General features: G+C 27.1%; 1 protein-coding gene across 1 annotated transcript; it reads left to right on the forward strand.

The window, feature by feature from the left end:
* The first annotated feature begins 1,605 nt into the window (after window positions 1-1,605).
* Window positions 1,606-17,086, forward strand: LOC126739792 (zinc finger protein 27-like). The gene is made up of 5 exons (XM_050445607.1): window positions 1,606-1,846; window positions 4,802-5,038; window positions 7,182-7,346; window positions 13,037-13,114; window positions 16,890-17,086. Exons 1-5 carry the CDS (start codon window positions 1,606-1,608, stop codon window positions 17,084-17,086), a joined length of 918 nt encoding a protein of 305 aa, XP_050301564.1.

A 17,086-nucleotide genomic window follows, 5' to 3' on the forward strand; every position in this document is an offset into this window, starting at 1 on the left:
AGGCAAAATATTAAATTTTTCTTGGTTTCACCTTTTTCCTGCCCTGCATGCTCCTCGAATTTAACATATTGCGAATTTTTTCTGTGGTGCTATGACTTTTACAACTTAATAAATGACTCTACTTGAAAAGTACTTTATGGAATGTATTCTTAAATACCATAAAGTTTTAAGAATATTAAACGTCTGCTCTGAAACAACTTTAGACGGACAATATATTCCTATATTTACTGCAGTAGAATCGAGAATATCGTCATGATATACTGAATTATTTACTTATAGATGTACTGAAGATATTAGTTCCAAACATGCTCATTGGACAAACAAAGAAAAACAATTCGTTCAAAATATTTTTTGTCATAATTTTATATTACTATACTTTTCACTCTTTAACCTCCTGAGTCTTTCTTTCCACTATGTTTTTTTTATTGTTCAATTTTATCCTTTTTGTCTTAGTAATGTTTGCAGAAATATTAGGCCTAATTTTATTATCGATAAAAGTACTTGATGAACATATTTTCTAATTTTATTTAAATATTTTTAGATATATTTGAATGCAGTCAATGTAGAAAACAATACAGGTCCAAAACCGCCTTGTCCAGACACCAACGCTATGATTGCGGAAAAGACAAACAGTTTGCTTGTCCAGTTGCTGGATGCAATTATAGGGCATATCAGAAAATACATGTGGTGAAGCATAGTCATTCTGTACATCAGATGAATATAGTATATACCTCATTTTATAAGTAATTTATACTTTAGTGTTAAGATTGGATGAAACATCAGAATTTTTTTTATTTAATTATTTTATAACATAAGTAGTAAAATCAGTTTTTTCTATATTGCTGTATTCATATAAGTTTTGTCAACTGATAATTTTTACAAGACTGAATTGGTTTTCAGTAGGATTTAATTTTATTTTCGTTAAAATAGGCTATTTTTTAATAAAAAAAATCTAAATTATTTATGAAAACCATGATACAGTATGTATGGCCTGAAATGTCAATAGAAACGTGTAGCACTGATTAAAGTTGAAATTGTATTTAGGTTCTTGTACAGTTTTATAAAACCTCATTAAAAAAATTAACGTCTACAGCTTTTCCAAATAAAAAAATGTTTTTTTGTTCAGCTCTATGATGATAGGGAGTTGAAATAATAAAAATGTTGACGTTTTGGCTTTTTGTGAATTCATCCTTAGGATACTACATTCTGATTTTATTTCAATTTGCTTAAAGCAAGTTCCTATTCTGTAAATGTTGTACCTGATTTAAATGTACTGTAAATCTAGATTAAATTAAAAAAAAGTTTTAGATTCTGAGGATAACTTCATAGAAAGTTAAAATATTTTTTTAGTAATTCCAATATAAAGACACTTTTCCTAAATTTACCATCGGATCACAAATATATTTCTTTTATTTACTGTCTATCAATACTTGTATTAAATATTTTCTTTTAATGGCATTTTGAATTAACTTCATTTTTGCACCCTAATTCTAATTGGTATTATTTTTTTTACTTACATTTAAATTTATGTTATTTCAATAATCCATCATCCGTTAATTTTAATTTTAATTGAACATATATATTCTATCTAATTTTTTAATAAATATGTTCGTTGTAGAAATTAACACGAATGAAGAGGGTCTTTACTTTTGCCCAAACTGTTATAAAACCTACAAATACAAAACGTCGGTGTACACCCATCTAAGGAACGACTGTGGTAAAGCACCCAGATATGCTTGCAAGCCCTGCAACTTTACATGCAAATTTCATCACGTGTTATCAAGACATTTTAAAACGGCCAACCACAAGAAGAAGCAGAATGCTTATAGTTTTTCGGCTTTAAACGGTTAGATCCAGTGATGGATATTTTGAAGTTCTGTTATTAAATATATATTTTTTTGCTCTAGTATAGACTGAAATAAAAAAATGACCAAGCAGTGATCAGGTTTTGATTTTTTACAGTTCTATTGACCGATATTTTTATAGTTTATAGTATAACTTTTATAAAGATTGTTTCATTAAGAACTGCGGCGACTTATTTTTCGAATTTTATGTACTTAAAAAATATACAATGATAATTTTTGGGATTTAGAATGAAAATGCATGAATGCCAAAATTAATATTTTTTTAATGAGAAGCGTATAAATGTAATCTCAAAATTCTTAACTTAATTAGGGTCTACACACATTAAGAAAAAAATATTTATTATATTACATAAATTGAAACTAACTCTTGAATTTATTGCTATTTTAATAAATGTTCAAAATTTCGTAGAGGATTTTTGCTTATCTGGAACTTTTCATGGATACCTGACAGGTCCTTGAAAAATTTTGTTATATTTGCCATAAATAACAAACAAATTAAATAATATTCCTGTGGATAACTTAAGTGCATTTTATCGTCTTGACCAATTAATAGCTTATAAGTTTCTTTATCGAACGGTATTTTTCGGATAGAAAAATACATACACTTTTAGATCTTTAGGTTTTCTTTCAATGTAACTATTAACTATTAAGGGTAACTTACACCGTATATATTAATTATGAAAATATTATCATGGTCCACTAAAAAAATTTTTCCTCTTCTAGACAGTCTCCTGCTGCAGGTTGTAATAAAAGCTGTGGTTTAAAAGAAATTCATGATTATGTATCGGTATATTGATACGCAAGATAATAAGCTATATGACTAAATATTCTAAAAAAAATCCCTCCAACAAAGCTGCCCAATTTTTAAAAAGTTGCAAAAACTTCTTTTCGAGAAATCAGTCGTCGCAGTTTAAATGCTCTGAAACTCTATTTCTATGACAAATGATCTCTATACTCTATGCAATTAGCTAATTATTGGCACCATAAATATCAATATAGTTTTAGCCATCACATTTCTTTTAGAGGAATGGCCTTTTTAGCATTGAAAGAAACTACGCAAATACTAAATTTCTTTTGAATTTAATCTTTAGTTGGTCTGAAGTAAGCGAAAATAATAATTTTTTTCTGTTTAGTTTTATCGAATTTCGAATTATTAGCATCACTGAAATCTAGAATAAATATGGAGAGTTTCTAAGAGGTTGGATCATTGGCACTCAGTAAACGGATCACTATTTTGACATTTTTTAAAAGAGCAGAGCACTCTATCCAGTTTTATTCACTAGTGTTTTTTCATTCTTTAAGACAATAAGGTTTCATGAGAAATCCAAGAGGTGGGTAATAAAAATTATCGAACAGAGTTTAATAAGTGCTAAGTAAAAACTAAAGAGCTTATTTTCATTAAGGATTTATATAGATATTTGGATTTACAATTTAATTTAAAGTGCCATTGCCAATGTTTTAGGCTTGTTTTAGGTATGTGAAAATCTGAAATTATATTAAATTACTAATCGCCTTTTTAAAACCTCACGTATTTATTACCTCCCTTAAGCTGATGGTATTTAGTATTTCAATAGTAGCAATCAAGTAATAGTTTTAACTCGAAACTCTACATACATTATCCCGTAGTACCTCTACTATTGAGGGGTATAACGTCTAAGGTACTTCCATTTCGGTTAAGATTGCTCGCTTGTTCTAAAATTGTTCAATTTCTTTCAGTTTCCATTTAACTATATTTTATGTTTTAGTAGGATCTTATGGAATTTAAATACAAAATGCAAAAATAATAAAAAGTAAATTTTATACTAAACTTTTGGATAAGCAGTGGCCTTTTTAGTACCCAAGAAGACCTTGAGACTTTCCGAAAATGGCCCAAATGGTCTGAACTGAGAAAATTGTCAATTTTGCCTATCTCAAAGAGATTTCAAAGAGGTAACTTGAGAGTCTTACGAATCAATAATTGTCGATGGCTATGAATGATAATTCACTTGAATGATCCAGAAGCAATTGGAGATATGTAATCTTGGGATACAAATTTATCAGTTGTTAAAATTAAACTGAGCCTAATCCAGGATAACAAATCTATGATATTATTCATGTGATATTCTGAAGTAAAAATTCGTCTTAATTTTCCTAAAATTCTTTAAATTTTTAAACTTTTAAAGTTAAGATGGAGATTGAAGGTTGTTGGAAAAGTAGTAAAACTATGTTTTGTTTGGCCCTCTAACGTGAAAGAGCCTCTTATTCAGTTAAAAAAAATTTAATTACTGCTGCTATTTTTATGCACATCAAATTTCATAAATTAATATAAGAATGGATTTGTATAGTTATTTTGATTTACATTTTAATATAATAAGTCAATGTATTTATTTGTCATTTTTGTTACTGTTTTTTTAAGTTGTTATAAGTTAACCTCAAGTTAGACTTAATTATTAATCATCTTTATTAAAGGATCAGGTATTACCAGCCTAAAGGCCTGAACGAGCCTAAGATAGCATTCAGTAGTTTTTTTATCTTTTTCACATTTACCTAATCAAGGATCTCAATTGAAAGCTCCACTGTATCTGTATGAATTACTTAATTGATATTTCACCATTACTTTTACACACTTCAGAGTTAAATTTACATTTAATTTAGATTTAAAAAAATAATTTGTCGTATTTGCTTATCAACTGGCTGGGTGTTTCTTTGAATAAAATCCTTGGCCTTTACTAGTAAATTGGAGATTAAATATTGCTTGCATGTTTTATTTAGGTGCATTATACTATGAAAACAATGTAAAAACTTTAAAAAAATTAAAATATAGATTTTTTACTTTCTATATCTTAGAGGTATAATTTTTACATGCATATTTTTATAACGTACATACACCGATCTTCCTTTGCAAGGGCAACCTGGATATCTACTAATTTTTCCCAAATTAATTTTATTTCTTGTAGATAAACAACCAGTTATTAAAATCGAAATTAAGGACGAACCAGTCGAACCCAATCCAATTTTGAAACATCTATTAGAAAATAGGAAACCACCGGCACAACCTGCATCTGTAACAACACAAACTGCACCGAGTACTGGCTGTTCCAAATGCGATGCTGAGATAGCCTGTACACTAAAATGCCCTTTTAAGGGCTGCACCTATATTGGCAAGAAACCATCTTATTTGAAACTCCATATCAGTAATGGACATCGAAAAAATTGGGGAGAGTTTTTTCACGATGCAGTTTAAAAAATATATAAAAGTTAACACAAGTAATATATTTGTATTTTCACATTAATAAGCCTTGTTTTAATGTTTTGACTAAATATAAAAATAAATTAGTACATTTTGATTTGAGTTTTTACTTTCGTTATATACTCTGCTTAATTTAGTTGGCACTTACGTCTAGCTTTTAAGAAGTGACTTAAAAACGAACTATTATTTGGTTTTGTTGTTTTCTTTTGCTCATATCTTGCCTGAATTTTTTTCAGCAAGAAAATGTCTGTAACACCTATTTTAACGTCGTCTCGTATCATTAAAAGTCTCCATACAACATTTTTGCACTATTTATTTCTCTTTTAACAGGCCCAGTTTAAAAAAATATATAATTTTTTACAAGAGAAGAAAAACTTCACCACACTGCACAAAAATTATAACGACACAAGATAGATAGGGTACAATTTGACTTAAATATTTTTGCATCATAAAATAAATTCACTTAATCTTGACTTTTCACAATCTTAAAATTCAGCTCTATTAGTAAAACAATCCAATTGGTCCGAGTACTGGTTAGCAAGTTTGCCTGTCCTGATAACAAAGGAATGATTCCTTGGTTACCAGTTCAATGGTATGGACTATGGACTGAGGAGTATGCAGACCAATTTTACCAAGTATATCTGTACAGGAAGATCCAGAATAGAGAATATCGTAGAAGAGTATTATAGGTATTAAGTTCAGACTCAAACTCGTGGAAGATAATAAGTAATGAATTAGTAGTTTAATTTTTCTTAAGGTAACTAGAACCTTAGACCTTGGGGTTATGGGTTCCAAGGAATCTCTCAACTTTGGGAGCTTCTCGATATTTCTACTCCTAGAAATATCATAAATTTTCTCTGACAAACTAAGGGATAAAAAAATACTCTATATCTCCAGGCGATACAGACATTATTAAGAAAATGATGGGATGATATAGAAAAAGATAGAAAAGTCGAATTCTCATTTATGTATCCCTATCTCAGTCTCAGAATAAAAAAAGTATGCGAATAAAGCGATGTTTTCGGATATATTCTGACAAACTAAAAGAAAAAAACACCATTCCATACGAGCCAGATATTATTGAGAAGATAATGTTATGATACAAAATAATACTTTTAAGAAAAATCGAAAATTTTACGGTTTTTCTAGGGATATGAAATTATGGAAAACAGTCATAGATTACTAAATTAGGTCGATTTATATTGGTATATTTAAGTATTGGTAAGTTTAATGTACCATTGTCGTAGCCACAGTCTAACAAACTTTAACTTTGAAACCTATATACTTTGTCGTAGCTATAAGAACTTCAACGAAAAAGGGAGATAGCTAGTCTAAATTACGCATGCTGCATTCTTCTATTATTATGCCTTTAAGAACGCCGCATTTTAAATATTGCGAAAATAAATTATTAAGAGCATGTATTTTTTGAATTCTTACAAAATTTATATAATTTTTGATGGAACTTTTTTCATATTTTAGATTTTTTATTAAATATAGCTGGTTAACTACTTTGGTTAAAAATATATTTTGAACTTTTAGTCCTGGACTTCAAATGCAACAATTGCGGTAAACTATACCAAGCAAGAAGTTCGTTAAGAAACCATATTGCGTACGAATGTGGAAAAGAACCCACTTTTATCTGTAGGGATTGTCCGTATAAAACAAATATTAAATCTAATTTTAAAAGACACGTAGCGAAAAAACATATTACTGAAAGGCATTTCTAAAAATTGAAGAGCTTTTAAATTTTGACAAAAAGTAATACTCAAAAACTTTATATTTATAGATAACAAAAAACGAGAGCTTATAAATATATGCTGATAATGTAAATAAGAATTGTGTATTTTTTTCCCATAGTTCATTGTTAAATTAATGGCTTTGGCGATGTACAGTGTACACTCTCTAATAATAACTTTGTAAAATATATCCTTTTTGTAAATGACATATTACTCACAACTCTCTCAAAAAGGTTAATTTAGGTGTAAATATATAAGTGTGAGCTTTCGGCTTCTTGGGATTGGACTGGATTTATTAACAGCTTTAGAAATGGTATTAAACATGCATTGCACTTTTTTGAAAATTTCCAGGATCTGTTAGAAGGCCAAAAGGTAAAGGAAATGAGAGGTGCATATGTGGCAAAACTTACTATGAAAGGAAGAACCTACAACGTCACCAAAAGCTGCGATGTGCTTTACTGGGGCTTAATCCTTATACCGATTTGGTTGAACTTGAGGACGCGTCGTCCAATTTTGGTATTACTTTTATTGAAGGAGAATCCAAAATATTGTGAAATGATCGTTGTTTATGTTAAGTTTGTGGAAGATTTAAAGGATGTTAAATAGTTTGAAAATTTATCTTAGTTTATTTCTTGTGGTCTTCCCATTTTATTTTTTGATAGATTAATTTTTTTATACTTTATGGTCGTTAATTGTATGTTGGGTTAGCTGTAGTTTTTTAGTTGAATTTTTCAGGTATATTTAATGTTAACCAACAATTTTGGTACTTAATTTACTTTAATAAAATAATACGTTTAAAAAGTTATTTTCATTTTTTAACATATTATGAAACAAACTTTGATAAATTGAATAAAAACCATTTCATAATAAAATATATTTATGGCATCTACTAATTGACATAGCATCCGATGAGTTTCTAGCAACCCAATTGAGATCGCAGCATGTCAATTATCAGTCATTTATTCATCCCTTTGTTGTAAAGTTGAAAATCTTTCTAACTACTACCTTTGCAACCGACATATGCTGCGTTCCTATTTTAATTGCTGACTACCACTTGAAGGCTGTTTTCACATATTATGTTTTTAGTAGGCTATCCTAGTTTTACGACTTGGAGTGGTCTTTGATGATCACGTGCCTCTTATTAAAGACTTTAAACCGCGTTTTTTTTTTTAAGTCAAATTATCAAAAAAAAACAAATAGTAGCAACTTGTATGTGAAATATAACATAGACACCACAACTGACTGAAATTGTTGGGCGCCAATATTGTGAAGGCATGCTACTAGCGATGCTTTGATAGGGTATATTACCTTTATAGCATCGCTAGTGAAGTTAATTCTTTTTTATTGATGACACTTTGTAAAACCTTGAACTTATTTTTTTTTACACTAAAGTAATCCCTTTTAATAACCATTTTTAATCTTATTTTCCAACCAGCCCGTTGAAAATTTGATTTTCGTGTACTACTTATTGGAGCAGAAACGACCAATTTTTACTTACTTAAAAGAAATAAGCTTAAAGGGCAAATGTTACTTTATATTTATGGCCAATAAATAAAATGTCAAAAATTTCAAGAAAAGAAATTGATATACAGAACGTAGTAGTTTTTAGATACATCAGTTTTTATTAACATAACACTAGACCTTATTTTTATTCAACAGAACTGATTCAAGATGAAAACATTCGTATAAAAGATTATTGTTTATAATTTATTTTATAATCTTCTCATTGCTTCAACTACAGAGACTCCTTCCATTAACATTCTTTTTAATTAGACTCCAAGACCCAACATCTGAGTTAAAGAGAAACTTGATTTCAGAATCTTAGGTCATTAGATTTTCTGTAATATTGCATATAAAGGCTAAATTACTTCATTGTTTTATTAGAGTTACCATTAGACATTTGACATCTATAACCAGTACCTTATTAAGAATATTTTTTATAAAGTTTTTTAATTATAGTTATTATAATTCTTGTAGTGAACAAACTTCTTTTTTATCTACTTTATAACTTTTTTCTATAAAGTGCATATACAAGTGACCTAACTTTTAGCTCGCCCTTATAGATGTGACAAATGCGGAAAACAATATTGTCATCTAGCTTCTCTCTACAATCATAAAACTTACACGTGTGGAAAAGCAGCTACATATTTTTGTCCATGGTGTAATCATCGTGCAAAATACGGACAGAGTTTTCAAACACATTTGAAGGTGAGACATAACATTTGTATTAATTTTCGAGAAGTACAAAATTTTCAAAGAAAATCCCCTATAAACTAAGAGGAGTAATATTGTTAATTTTAATATTTGTATTATAGTGTTTAGTATTAGTACGATTGTAAACTGCAAGTTACTAGAATTTTTGAATATATTGTAATGTTCTAATTACATACAAATGTACAAAAATTATTTATTTAATAGTATTAGTTACTTAGGTAAATAAATTTATGTGAAGACACTTGTAATATATTCGTACAAACCCAAGTAAGTTTTTGTTTCTATTTGTTTCTAACATTAGGAATATTGTAGTACATGGTAAACTAATTAAACCGATAAACGAATATAATATTGTTCTTGTTTGTTATCTGCAAAATATAACATAATACTGACGCCTTACCAAACTACTTAAAGCAATTTAAGCTCAATACCTATGGCTCTCTGTTACCATCGTCCAGAAATGGTTGAATTATATTGTTTTTATTACGGAAATCAGCTTTTTAGTAAGCTTATGTACTATATTTTTCGATTTATTCATACAGTAAATGAATTCTTAAAAGAATGTCTTACGAAATTTATCTTTATTAGGTGGCGAAATATCCCAGCATTAACCTAACAACATTTGTAAAAGGAGTTTGGTTTTATTGCTTAATTTTCCTCAGTTCTACAGATGACTTTGTTTTTTTACTTCAGTTACAATTACCTCTGCAGCTGATTCAGCTTCTTATTTGTTTTCTACACCATTTGTATTAGTTACTACTGTCAGACGCTGCACTTTCTTTAACTATACTTACCCATTTTTGTGTAATCTGATTAAAGGATTTAGCCACTTTTGAAACAATGAAAAAAAACGTGGAAAATATACAAGTTATTTTTTCTACTCTCAATTAATCGTTCAAAAGGTACAAATATATTTTAGGTATATTTTCTTCTGGCCATTTGCATGATAAGCTACAAACTAAAGCCTAAGGTTAAAGAGGGAAGATCATGTTTCATCGACTCCTCAATTCCTCGTTAGTACTTGCCGCTAAAAGGGTTGATTAAGGGTTGATTATCATTAACAGATCTACGGTCAATTTAGGTCGAACTAAGCCCGTAGATTAAGTACTTCTTATAGCAAACTAGTACATTGGTTTCCGCAATTAAAACTAGCGCTGGGCTCAAGATTATTTAAGATAATAGAACTTACACTACTGTAGTAAACCTATATCAGAATAAATTTGAATTTTAACTTGAAACTATAATTAAAATGGCAATTAAATCTGTTACTGTAACCTCCAACGGTGCATATAACGTATTATACTTTCAAATTATTTATTTAAAGAACGTAAGTATAAGTATTGCGTGTTACCGTTTTATATAATTGTTCTATGCATTTTATAATTCATAGTCTATACTAGTAGTAAACGAAAAAAAATGTGTACAATATAATTAAAAGCTACCCTCTATATCTGCGGTACAAGCAATTTGCATTATTTATTTTTATATTTATTCTTATTTTGCTAAATGTTATTTAAGTTACCCATTATAATAAGTTTTAACAAATCATAATCTTTGGTTGGAGGTTAACAATTTTAAATTTAGGTTATTGAGGTTAAAGTAGTCTTTTTTAGAAACAATTTTTTTTTCTATTTCTTGCATTTAAGCATACACTTACACAATAATATTATACTGGCAAAGTAGTTTTTGCCAGTATTTTCCTTTTCTTCTATTATGAGCCCTTTTTAACGTACTCTTTAATTATTTAAATTTATTTTGGTCAAGAAAACTATTTAAATTTCTCTTATATTATAATACTATTAGAATCGTATCCATTTAAGTTATGCCTTATAATACTTTTAAATATTAGCATCATTAAGCCGAGTCGTGATTTGGGTTTCACTTGTATTTTTTAATTCTTATCTTGGTTAGGGTTATTATATAGAATTTTTAAAAAATTCCACTGATAAAATATTAGTCTTTGAGGTTTTTTTGTATTAGAACATAAATCTTTGCATTTTTTGCCCTACAGTTCTGTTGATAAAGATTGGCCACTCTCCACATTTCACTTTACTTACTGCTTCTTTTTTTCTTAATATTTTGAGTTATTCTATTCTATATCTATCTTTTAACCTACTTTCTATTATTTTAACATTTTAGAATCTATATATTTTATATTGTAACGAAATTTAGAAACACACTTACTCCAGAAATACTCTGTTATGTCAGCCATTATGCCTTTATTGACAATGTCATAAACTCTAACCTGACTCACGTTGACTGTCGTTTAATTATTTTCAAGGTAAAAACTGACTAAACAAATAATACTGAATGAATTGTCACGACAAGCAGTCTCTTTTAAAGACCCATGAAACAATTATTACAATATTAGATACAATACATTGTTTGTGCCAATCATGATCAATAATTTCAAGAGAATACTGATAGTCAAACCAAGCAAGTATACAAATTTTAGAAAATTTAAAATACAAGGATTCACAATAATAAGCTAAACGTACATAGTACATAGTAAGCTAAACGTAAGTAAAACAGTAAATAAACTTAATTAATCAAATTAAACGATAAAATACGAGCAAAATGTTACAGAACTTGTGAAAATAATTAATGTATTTATAGTTTAATAAAAATATATTAAAATCATTTTATTTCAAACAACAATTTCTAATACACTTCAAATTACAATACCTTCTAAAATTTTCAACTGTAGTAGCCAAATAAACTTTTAAAAACACTGTTTTCTCTAATGGAATTTGATAATTTTCAAATACTAAGAGCCAAGGCAAGCAAGTAGCATAAAAGAAATGTAAAAACTACAAAAATTTATGATAAAATAGTTAGAATGGTGTCCATATGAGGGCCTTAAATGAGATGAACTACTAAAAACTACAGCCAATAGTTAAAACTATTAAATTAAACGTAAGTAGAGCCTTAAATAAATTTAACTAATAAATCTAAACTGCAAATTTAATAGCAAAATAGTACAAAAACTCAAAATATTTTTAAATTTTCATAATAAAACTGTTACAATTGTACCCATTTAAGTTATGCATTACAATACATTTACTAGATTAAACGAATACTAATCTCAAGTCAAAATTTTAGATATTTAATGTTAAAAGTAATAATAAAATAATATAGATTTGCTGATGATTTATTTAAAAATATAATTGCATACAACTTTTTAGAAGTTCATATGATTTATATTCTCCATATATTCGAGAGATTTTGATTTAAATTATACAGTGTATACAATAATTAATATATTTTAAAAGAAGTACAAAAAAGTTACAGGTTTGTAAATGGTTACGAAATTTAAATAGCTAAATGTATAAAATGAAATAGAAACTAAAATAAAGTTAAACGAAGAAAAATTAGAAGAAAAATCTCAAAATTAGTAAAAGCTTTTAAGTAATACAAAAACGCAATTATGAAGAAAAACAGGGGTAACAATAAATTGTTTGCTTTGGACCTCAAGCTAAGTTAAACAAAAAAATTTTTTCAAATTAAAAATATTCGACATATAAATCTAGAAAACAAGTAAAGATTGTGCCAAATTTTGGTTTTGGTTTCGGTAAATATCCAGAAATTATTTTATAATTTTGCTAGTTTTCTTTAAATAAGCAGTTTTTTTAACTCCTCATGTACCTTTATTTTAGATTACAAGTTTCAATGTGAGAGGTGCCATAAGGGCTATAGTCAATCATGTTCCTTATATAGACATTTAAAATACGAATGCGGCAAACAACCAACTTTTAGCTGTTCCTTATGCCCTTACGTAAGCAAAAGAAATGCCACATTAAAAATCCATTATAGCAAAAAACATTAATTTTTAGATTAGTTTTTAGATGTATAATATGTAAATATATAATTTATTTAAAAGCTGCCTATCTACTTTTATTAACACACTTTACAATGTACAAAGTCTTCTGGTGTTCGGGGCAATAATTATTCTTAAAAATATACTTTTCTAAATATGTGTATGTTTTTTTTAGACTACCTCGACCTGCATTACATAGAACTTCCGATTTTGAGAAGACCAAAGGGTCACGGCAACCATCGTTGTCCTTGTGGTAAGACTTATTACGAGAGGAAGAACTTGGTAAGGCACCAAAGGTTAAATTGTGTACTTAATAATGTACCTAAAAGAAGAAGTTTGACTACAAATAAGGAATAATAGGTTAGGATAGTTTAGTGGTTGAAACAGAAAAGGCTGAACGTGGGATACAATTTTAAGAATATATTGGTGTTATCTGACACAAATTAATTTATTTAAAATGTTACAGTCAAAGGCGATTTTTTATGCCTTAATTTAATCTTAATTTAATATTACATACATAATTCCAATGCTTACCAGATTATTTGTTTAAAATAAATCAAAATGCTTTGTACAATCCCAGGTTTAAGCAAGAACCACTTGTTTATTTCGTTATTGTTATTTTTCTTTAATAGTAGTTATTTGTTTCTTTTTTATATGCAAAGTTTATATAAGATAATTACTAAGATTTATTATTTTTTAACCAATTTTAATTATTTGTTAACTTTTGCAATATTAATGGTGACTTACTTAAAGTACTTAAAATATAATTTTTTGCTGTAGTTATATATAAAAAATATAGAAAAATATAAAACCATATTTTTTATTATAATAAGAAAAAACAAAGAGAACAGTTTTTAATATAATTAAATTTCTTATTGTTATAGTTTATTTTAATTATAAATTTATTATATTACATAAGAAAAAAGGGGTCTTACCTCGTCCACCGAAAAAAAGTCAATTAAAAAAAGAGCTTTGTAATATTTGCATTAAGGACCTAGTACAAATAGGATATTTTACAGTATATGATTTAAGAATAATATATGTGTGACGATTAATCTGACCTGACTAAAGTATATAAAATATTAATTAAAATATTTTTATAATATATACGCATATCATGCTTTTTAGAAAGAAATATCGCTAGACTTAAAATAAACAAAAAATTATTTTAAAAACTTTGTTTTTGTTTAAAGAGAAAATTAAGCAGTTTTTTAATAAAGAGTGATGAGATCGTTATTTTAAGTGGTGCTACTTATTTGTTTTTTCAATAAATTATTTAAAAATTTAATATCCGTATAATAATGGTCTATAATTATTTACTGATAAATCAAAAATTAAAAATTGATTCTTATGTTACTATTCAAGAAAATTTTATAATTACTGATAAAAACAATTCGTGCTTCCTCAACGTTACAAGCTCAAAATGTTTGATCGCTCTATATTAAAATCTGTACTTTGTGTTATGCTTCAAGGTCCACTTTAATTTAACTTTTACTTTTTATATAATTTATTAGGCCTTTAAAGGCTTTATCATTAAGTTGTTACAATTTACCTTATTACTAGTATTTTAATATTTATATTCCTATACTATCGATCACTTTAGCGCAGTCAATCCAGCTTTTCAAACGTCACATTTGTCACATTTTTATTGCATTTGTTTTCATAGTTAGTGGTATTTAAGTAAAGCTTAAGTTTTCCTGATAAACCACTGATAAATTGAATGCTAGATTGATTGTATTACTAGAATATGGGTAAATTAAGCAATGCATATTATCGGTAATAAAACTTTTTTATGGATTAGAAAAATGTTGTATTTTGGCACAAAAATTTCTTCATACGGCCTAACATATTTGTTATATGTAGTTTTTTATTTTTGCACTGTTTTAATTAAATTTTAATTTAGTTAAAGAGCTCGAGTTAAAATTTAGTTACTATAGTATTAATATAATAAATAATATTAATTACTAAAGTTAACTTAATTATAAAAAATAGCAAAAGTCACCATATACAGTGATTGGTAGATGGTTTGCTAAATAAAGTTGTCACCTATATAAAAATCATGGTTTGTAATATTTTCAATAAGCTTTTTAAAAGGTACTTTTAATATTTATTTACATAATATGATAAGAAATATTTTCATATATGTTAATAATTTTTGTCTAGTTGGTGATTTTTGTTAATTTCATATTCAAGAATCGCTTTTAGAAAAGTGATTTAAAAAAGTCTAAAAAGCTACGAATAATTAACATTAACTAGCAGTAATTGATCATACCTATTTACCACGTTATTTAATAAGCAAGATCCATTAGTTTTGTACCAATTTTGAGTACCAAAGAAAAATAGTCTCCTTACTAGACACTGCTCAATTTATTTACTAATAATAACAAAATAAATAAAAGACGCAGTTAAATTTAATTTAAATATTTGTCTTAATATTGGAATATGTAAGTAAATAAGTATATGAAAAATAATGTTTTTAAGTCGTAAATGCACCTGATGCACAAATATTTATATAAGACTTACGAGTGACACATACATATAATTATGTCTGACAATAATAGTTATATTATCCCAAATATATTTTTTTAATATTTATAATATATACAAAACTAATAATATTTTAATATAAAAAAGAAATACATAAACAACTATATATTTATTTATTGTTTTAAATGATAATTTATATAACAGTTTGGTGTTATTTTATAAACAGTTGTATATCTATAGATATTCTATTTTAATAAATATAAGGCTCTGATTTCATATGGATTTATTAAAAATAAGTAAATATTAAATATGGTTTTTGGGTATTTATGTTTGTTGAAATATTAATGTACTTATTAATTATTATGTTTATATTATGTACTTAATAAAATTATTTTTACAAAATTAACACAGACTTTTGCTATATCTCCTTAACCAAAAAGTTTATTACTACTTTAATATAATGTGAGTACTGTGTAAGTTACTAATCATAGCCAATAACATAAAAATAAAACCTAGATAAACTTGATTTTAAATGTTAAAATTAAAATTTGATTTCATGTTTGATAATAAACTTATATGTTTATTTGCATTAAAATTATACAGTTAACAAGAAAGATATTTAAATAACCATATTTTTTTTTATTTTTATAATCAGTTTCACTCCAGTTTCACAATTGTCTAATTTAATTAATTAAAATTTTAGGCATTAAAAAATTCACATGTTACAAGTGTCATAAACGTTATGTGCAAAAGAACCATTTACAAAGGCACTTGGTTTATGAATGCCAACAGCCAAAGACTTACCAATGTTGCTATTGCAAACATGCTAGTCGCCACAACTACCATTTAAAAACTCATATTAGGCTTATGCATACAGATTATTACGACGTTTGGATAGAAGAAGAATGGCCAAAGTTTAAAAAGCAAAAAAGAACACGAATCGTTTAAAAAAATTGTAACTCAGTTGATAATATCTTTTGTTTTGCTTGACTACAGTCATAAAAATTACAAAAAAAATATTATATTTAGTCGACTGCCTTGACACAGAGGATAAAAAAAAAATTTTTATTTTACATTACTAATTTTTAGCGACAAAACTTTAGTATTTGACAATATAAAATCTTAATTTCAAATATCTGTCTTTCCGTTGTTAAATATAAATATTTATTGAAATAAAATCTTAAATTTTATTAAACCTAAGAACATTAATTAAATCTGGTGGATTGTGTCCATTTAGGTTATGCAAAGATTTCTTTTAAATTATTTAAAGCTATCACCACTCAAAAACTAAAAGTATTATATTCTAATTTCTTTATTTAAGTAGGGAACTATAAACGGTGAGAAGGTAACCAAAGAACAAAATTCCTCGTTTAAGTTTAATAATATTTTTATTGTACAAATGCAAGGCCACATATTCCTTCTTACGTACAAATCTCACTGTGACATCATATATTTGTAGTTCCACTTATTACTTTTAACTTCTCTGACTACTTTTAAAGACTTCCTATATAGGATGGTAAGTTACTATAACATTCTTGTAGGTTTGGAAAAACTATACGGATGCGATCGTTGTGGAAGAAGCTACAAATACCTTAAATCTCTAAAGGTTCATGAAAGGGTTAAATGTGGCAAAGAACGTAATCAGTTTTGTCCGGTATGTGGTGCGGCATTTTGGCATAAACAAGCGGTACAAAAACATTTGCTTCATAAGGTTTGTCTAAAGAAACAAGTGCTATAA

This window comes from Anthonomus grandis, chromosome 8, assembly GCF_022605725.1.
Source record: "Anthonomus grandis grandis chromosome 8, icAntGran1.3, whole genome shotgun sequence".
Taxonomy (NCBI): Eukaryota; Metazoa; Arthropoda; class Insecta; order Coleoptera; family Curculionidae; genus Anthonomus; species Anthonomus grandis.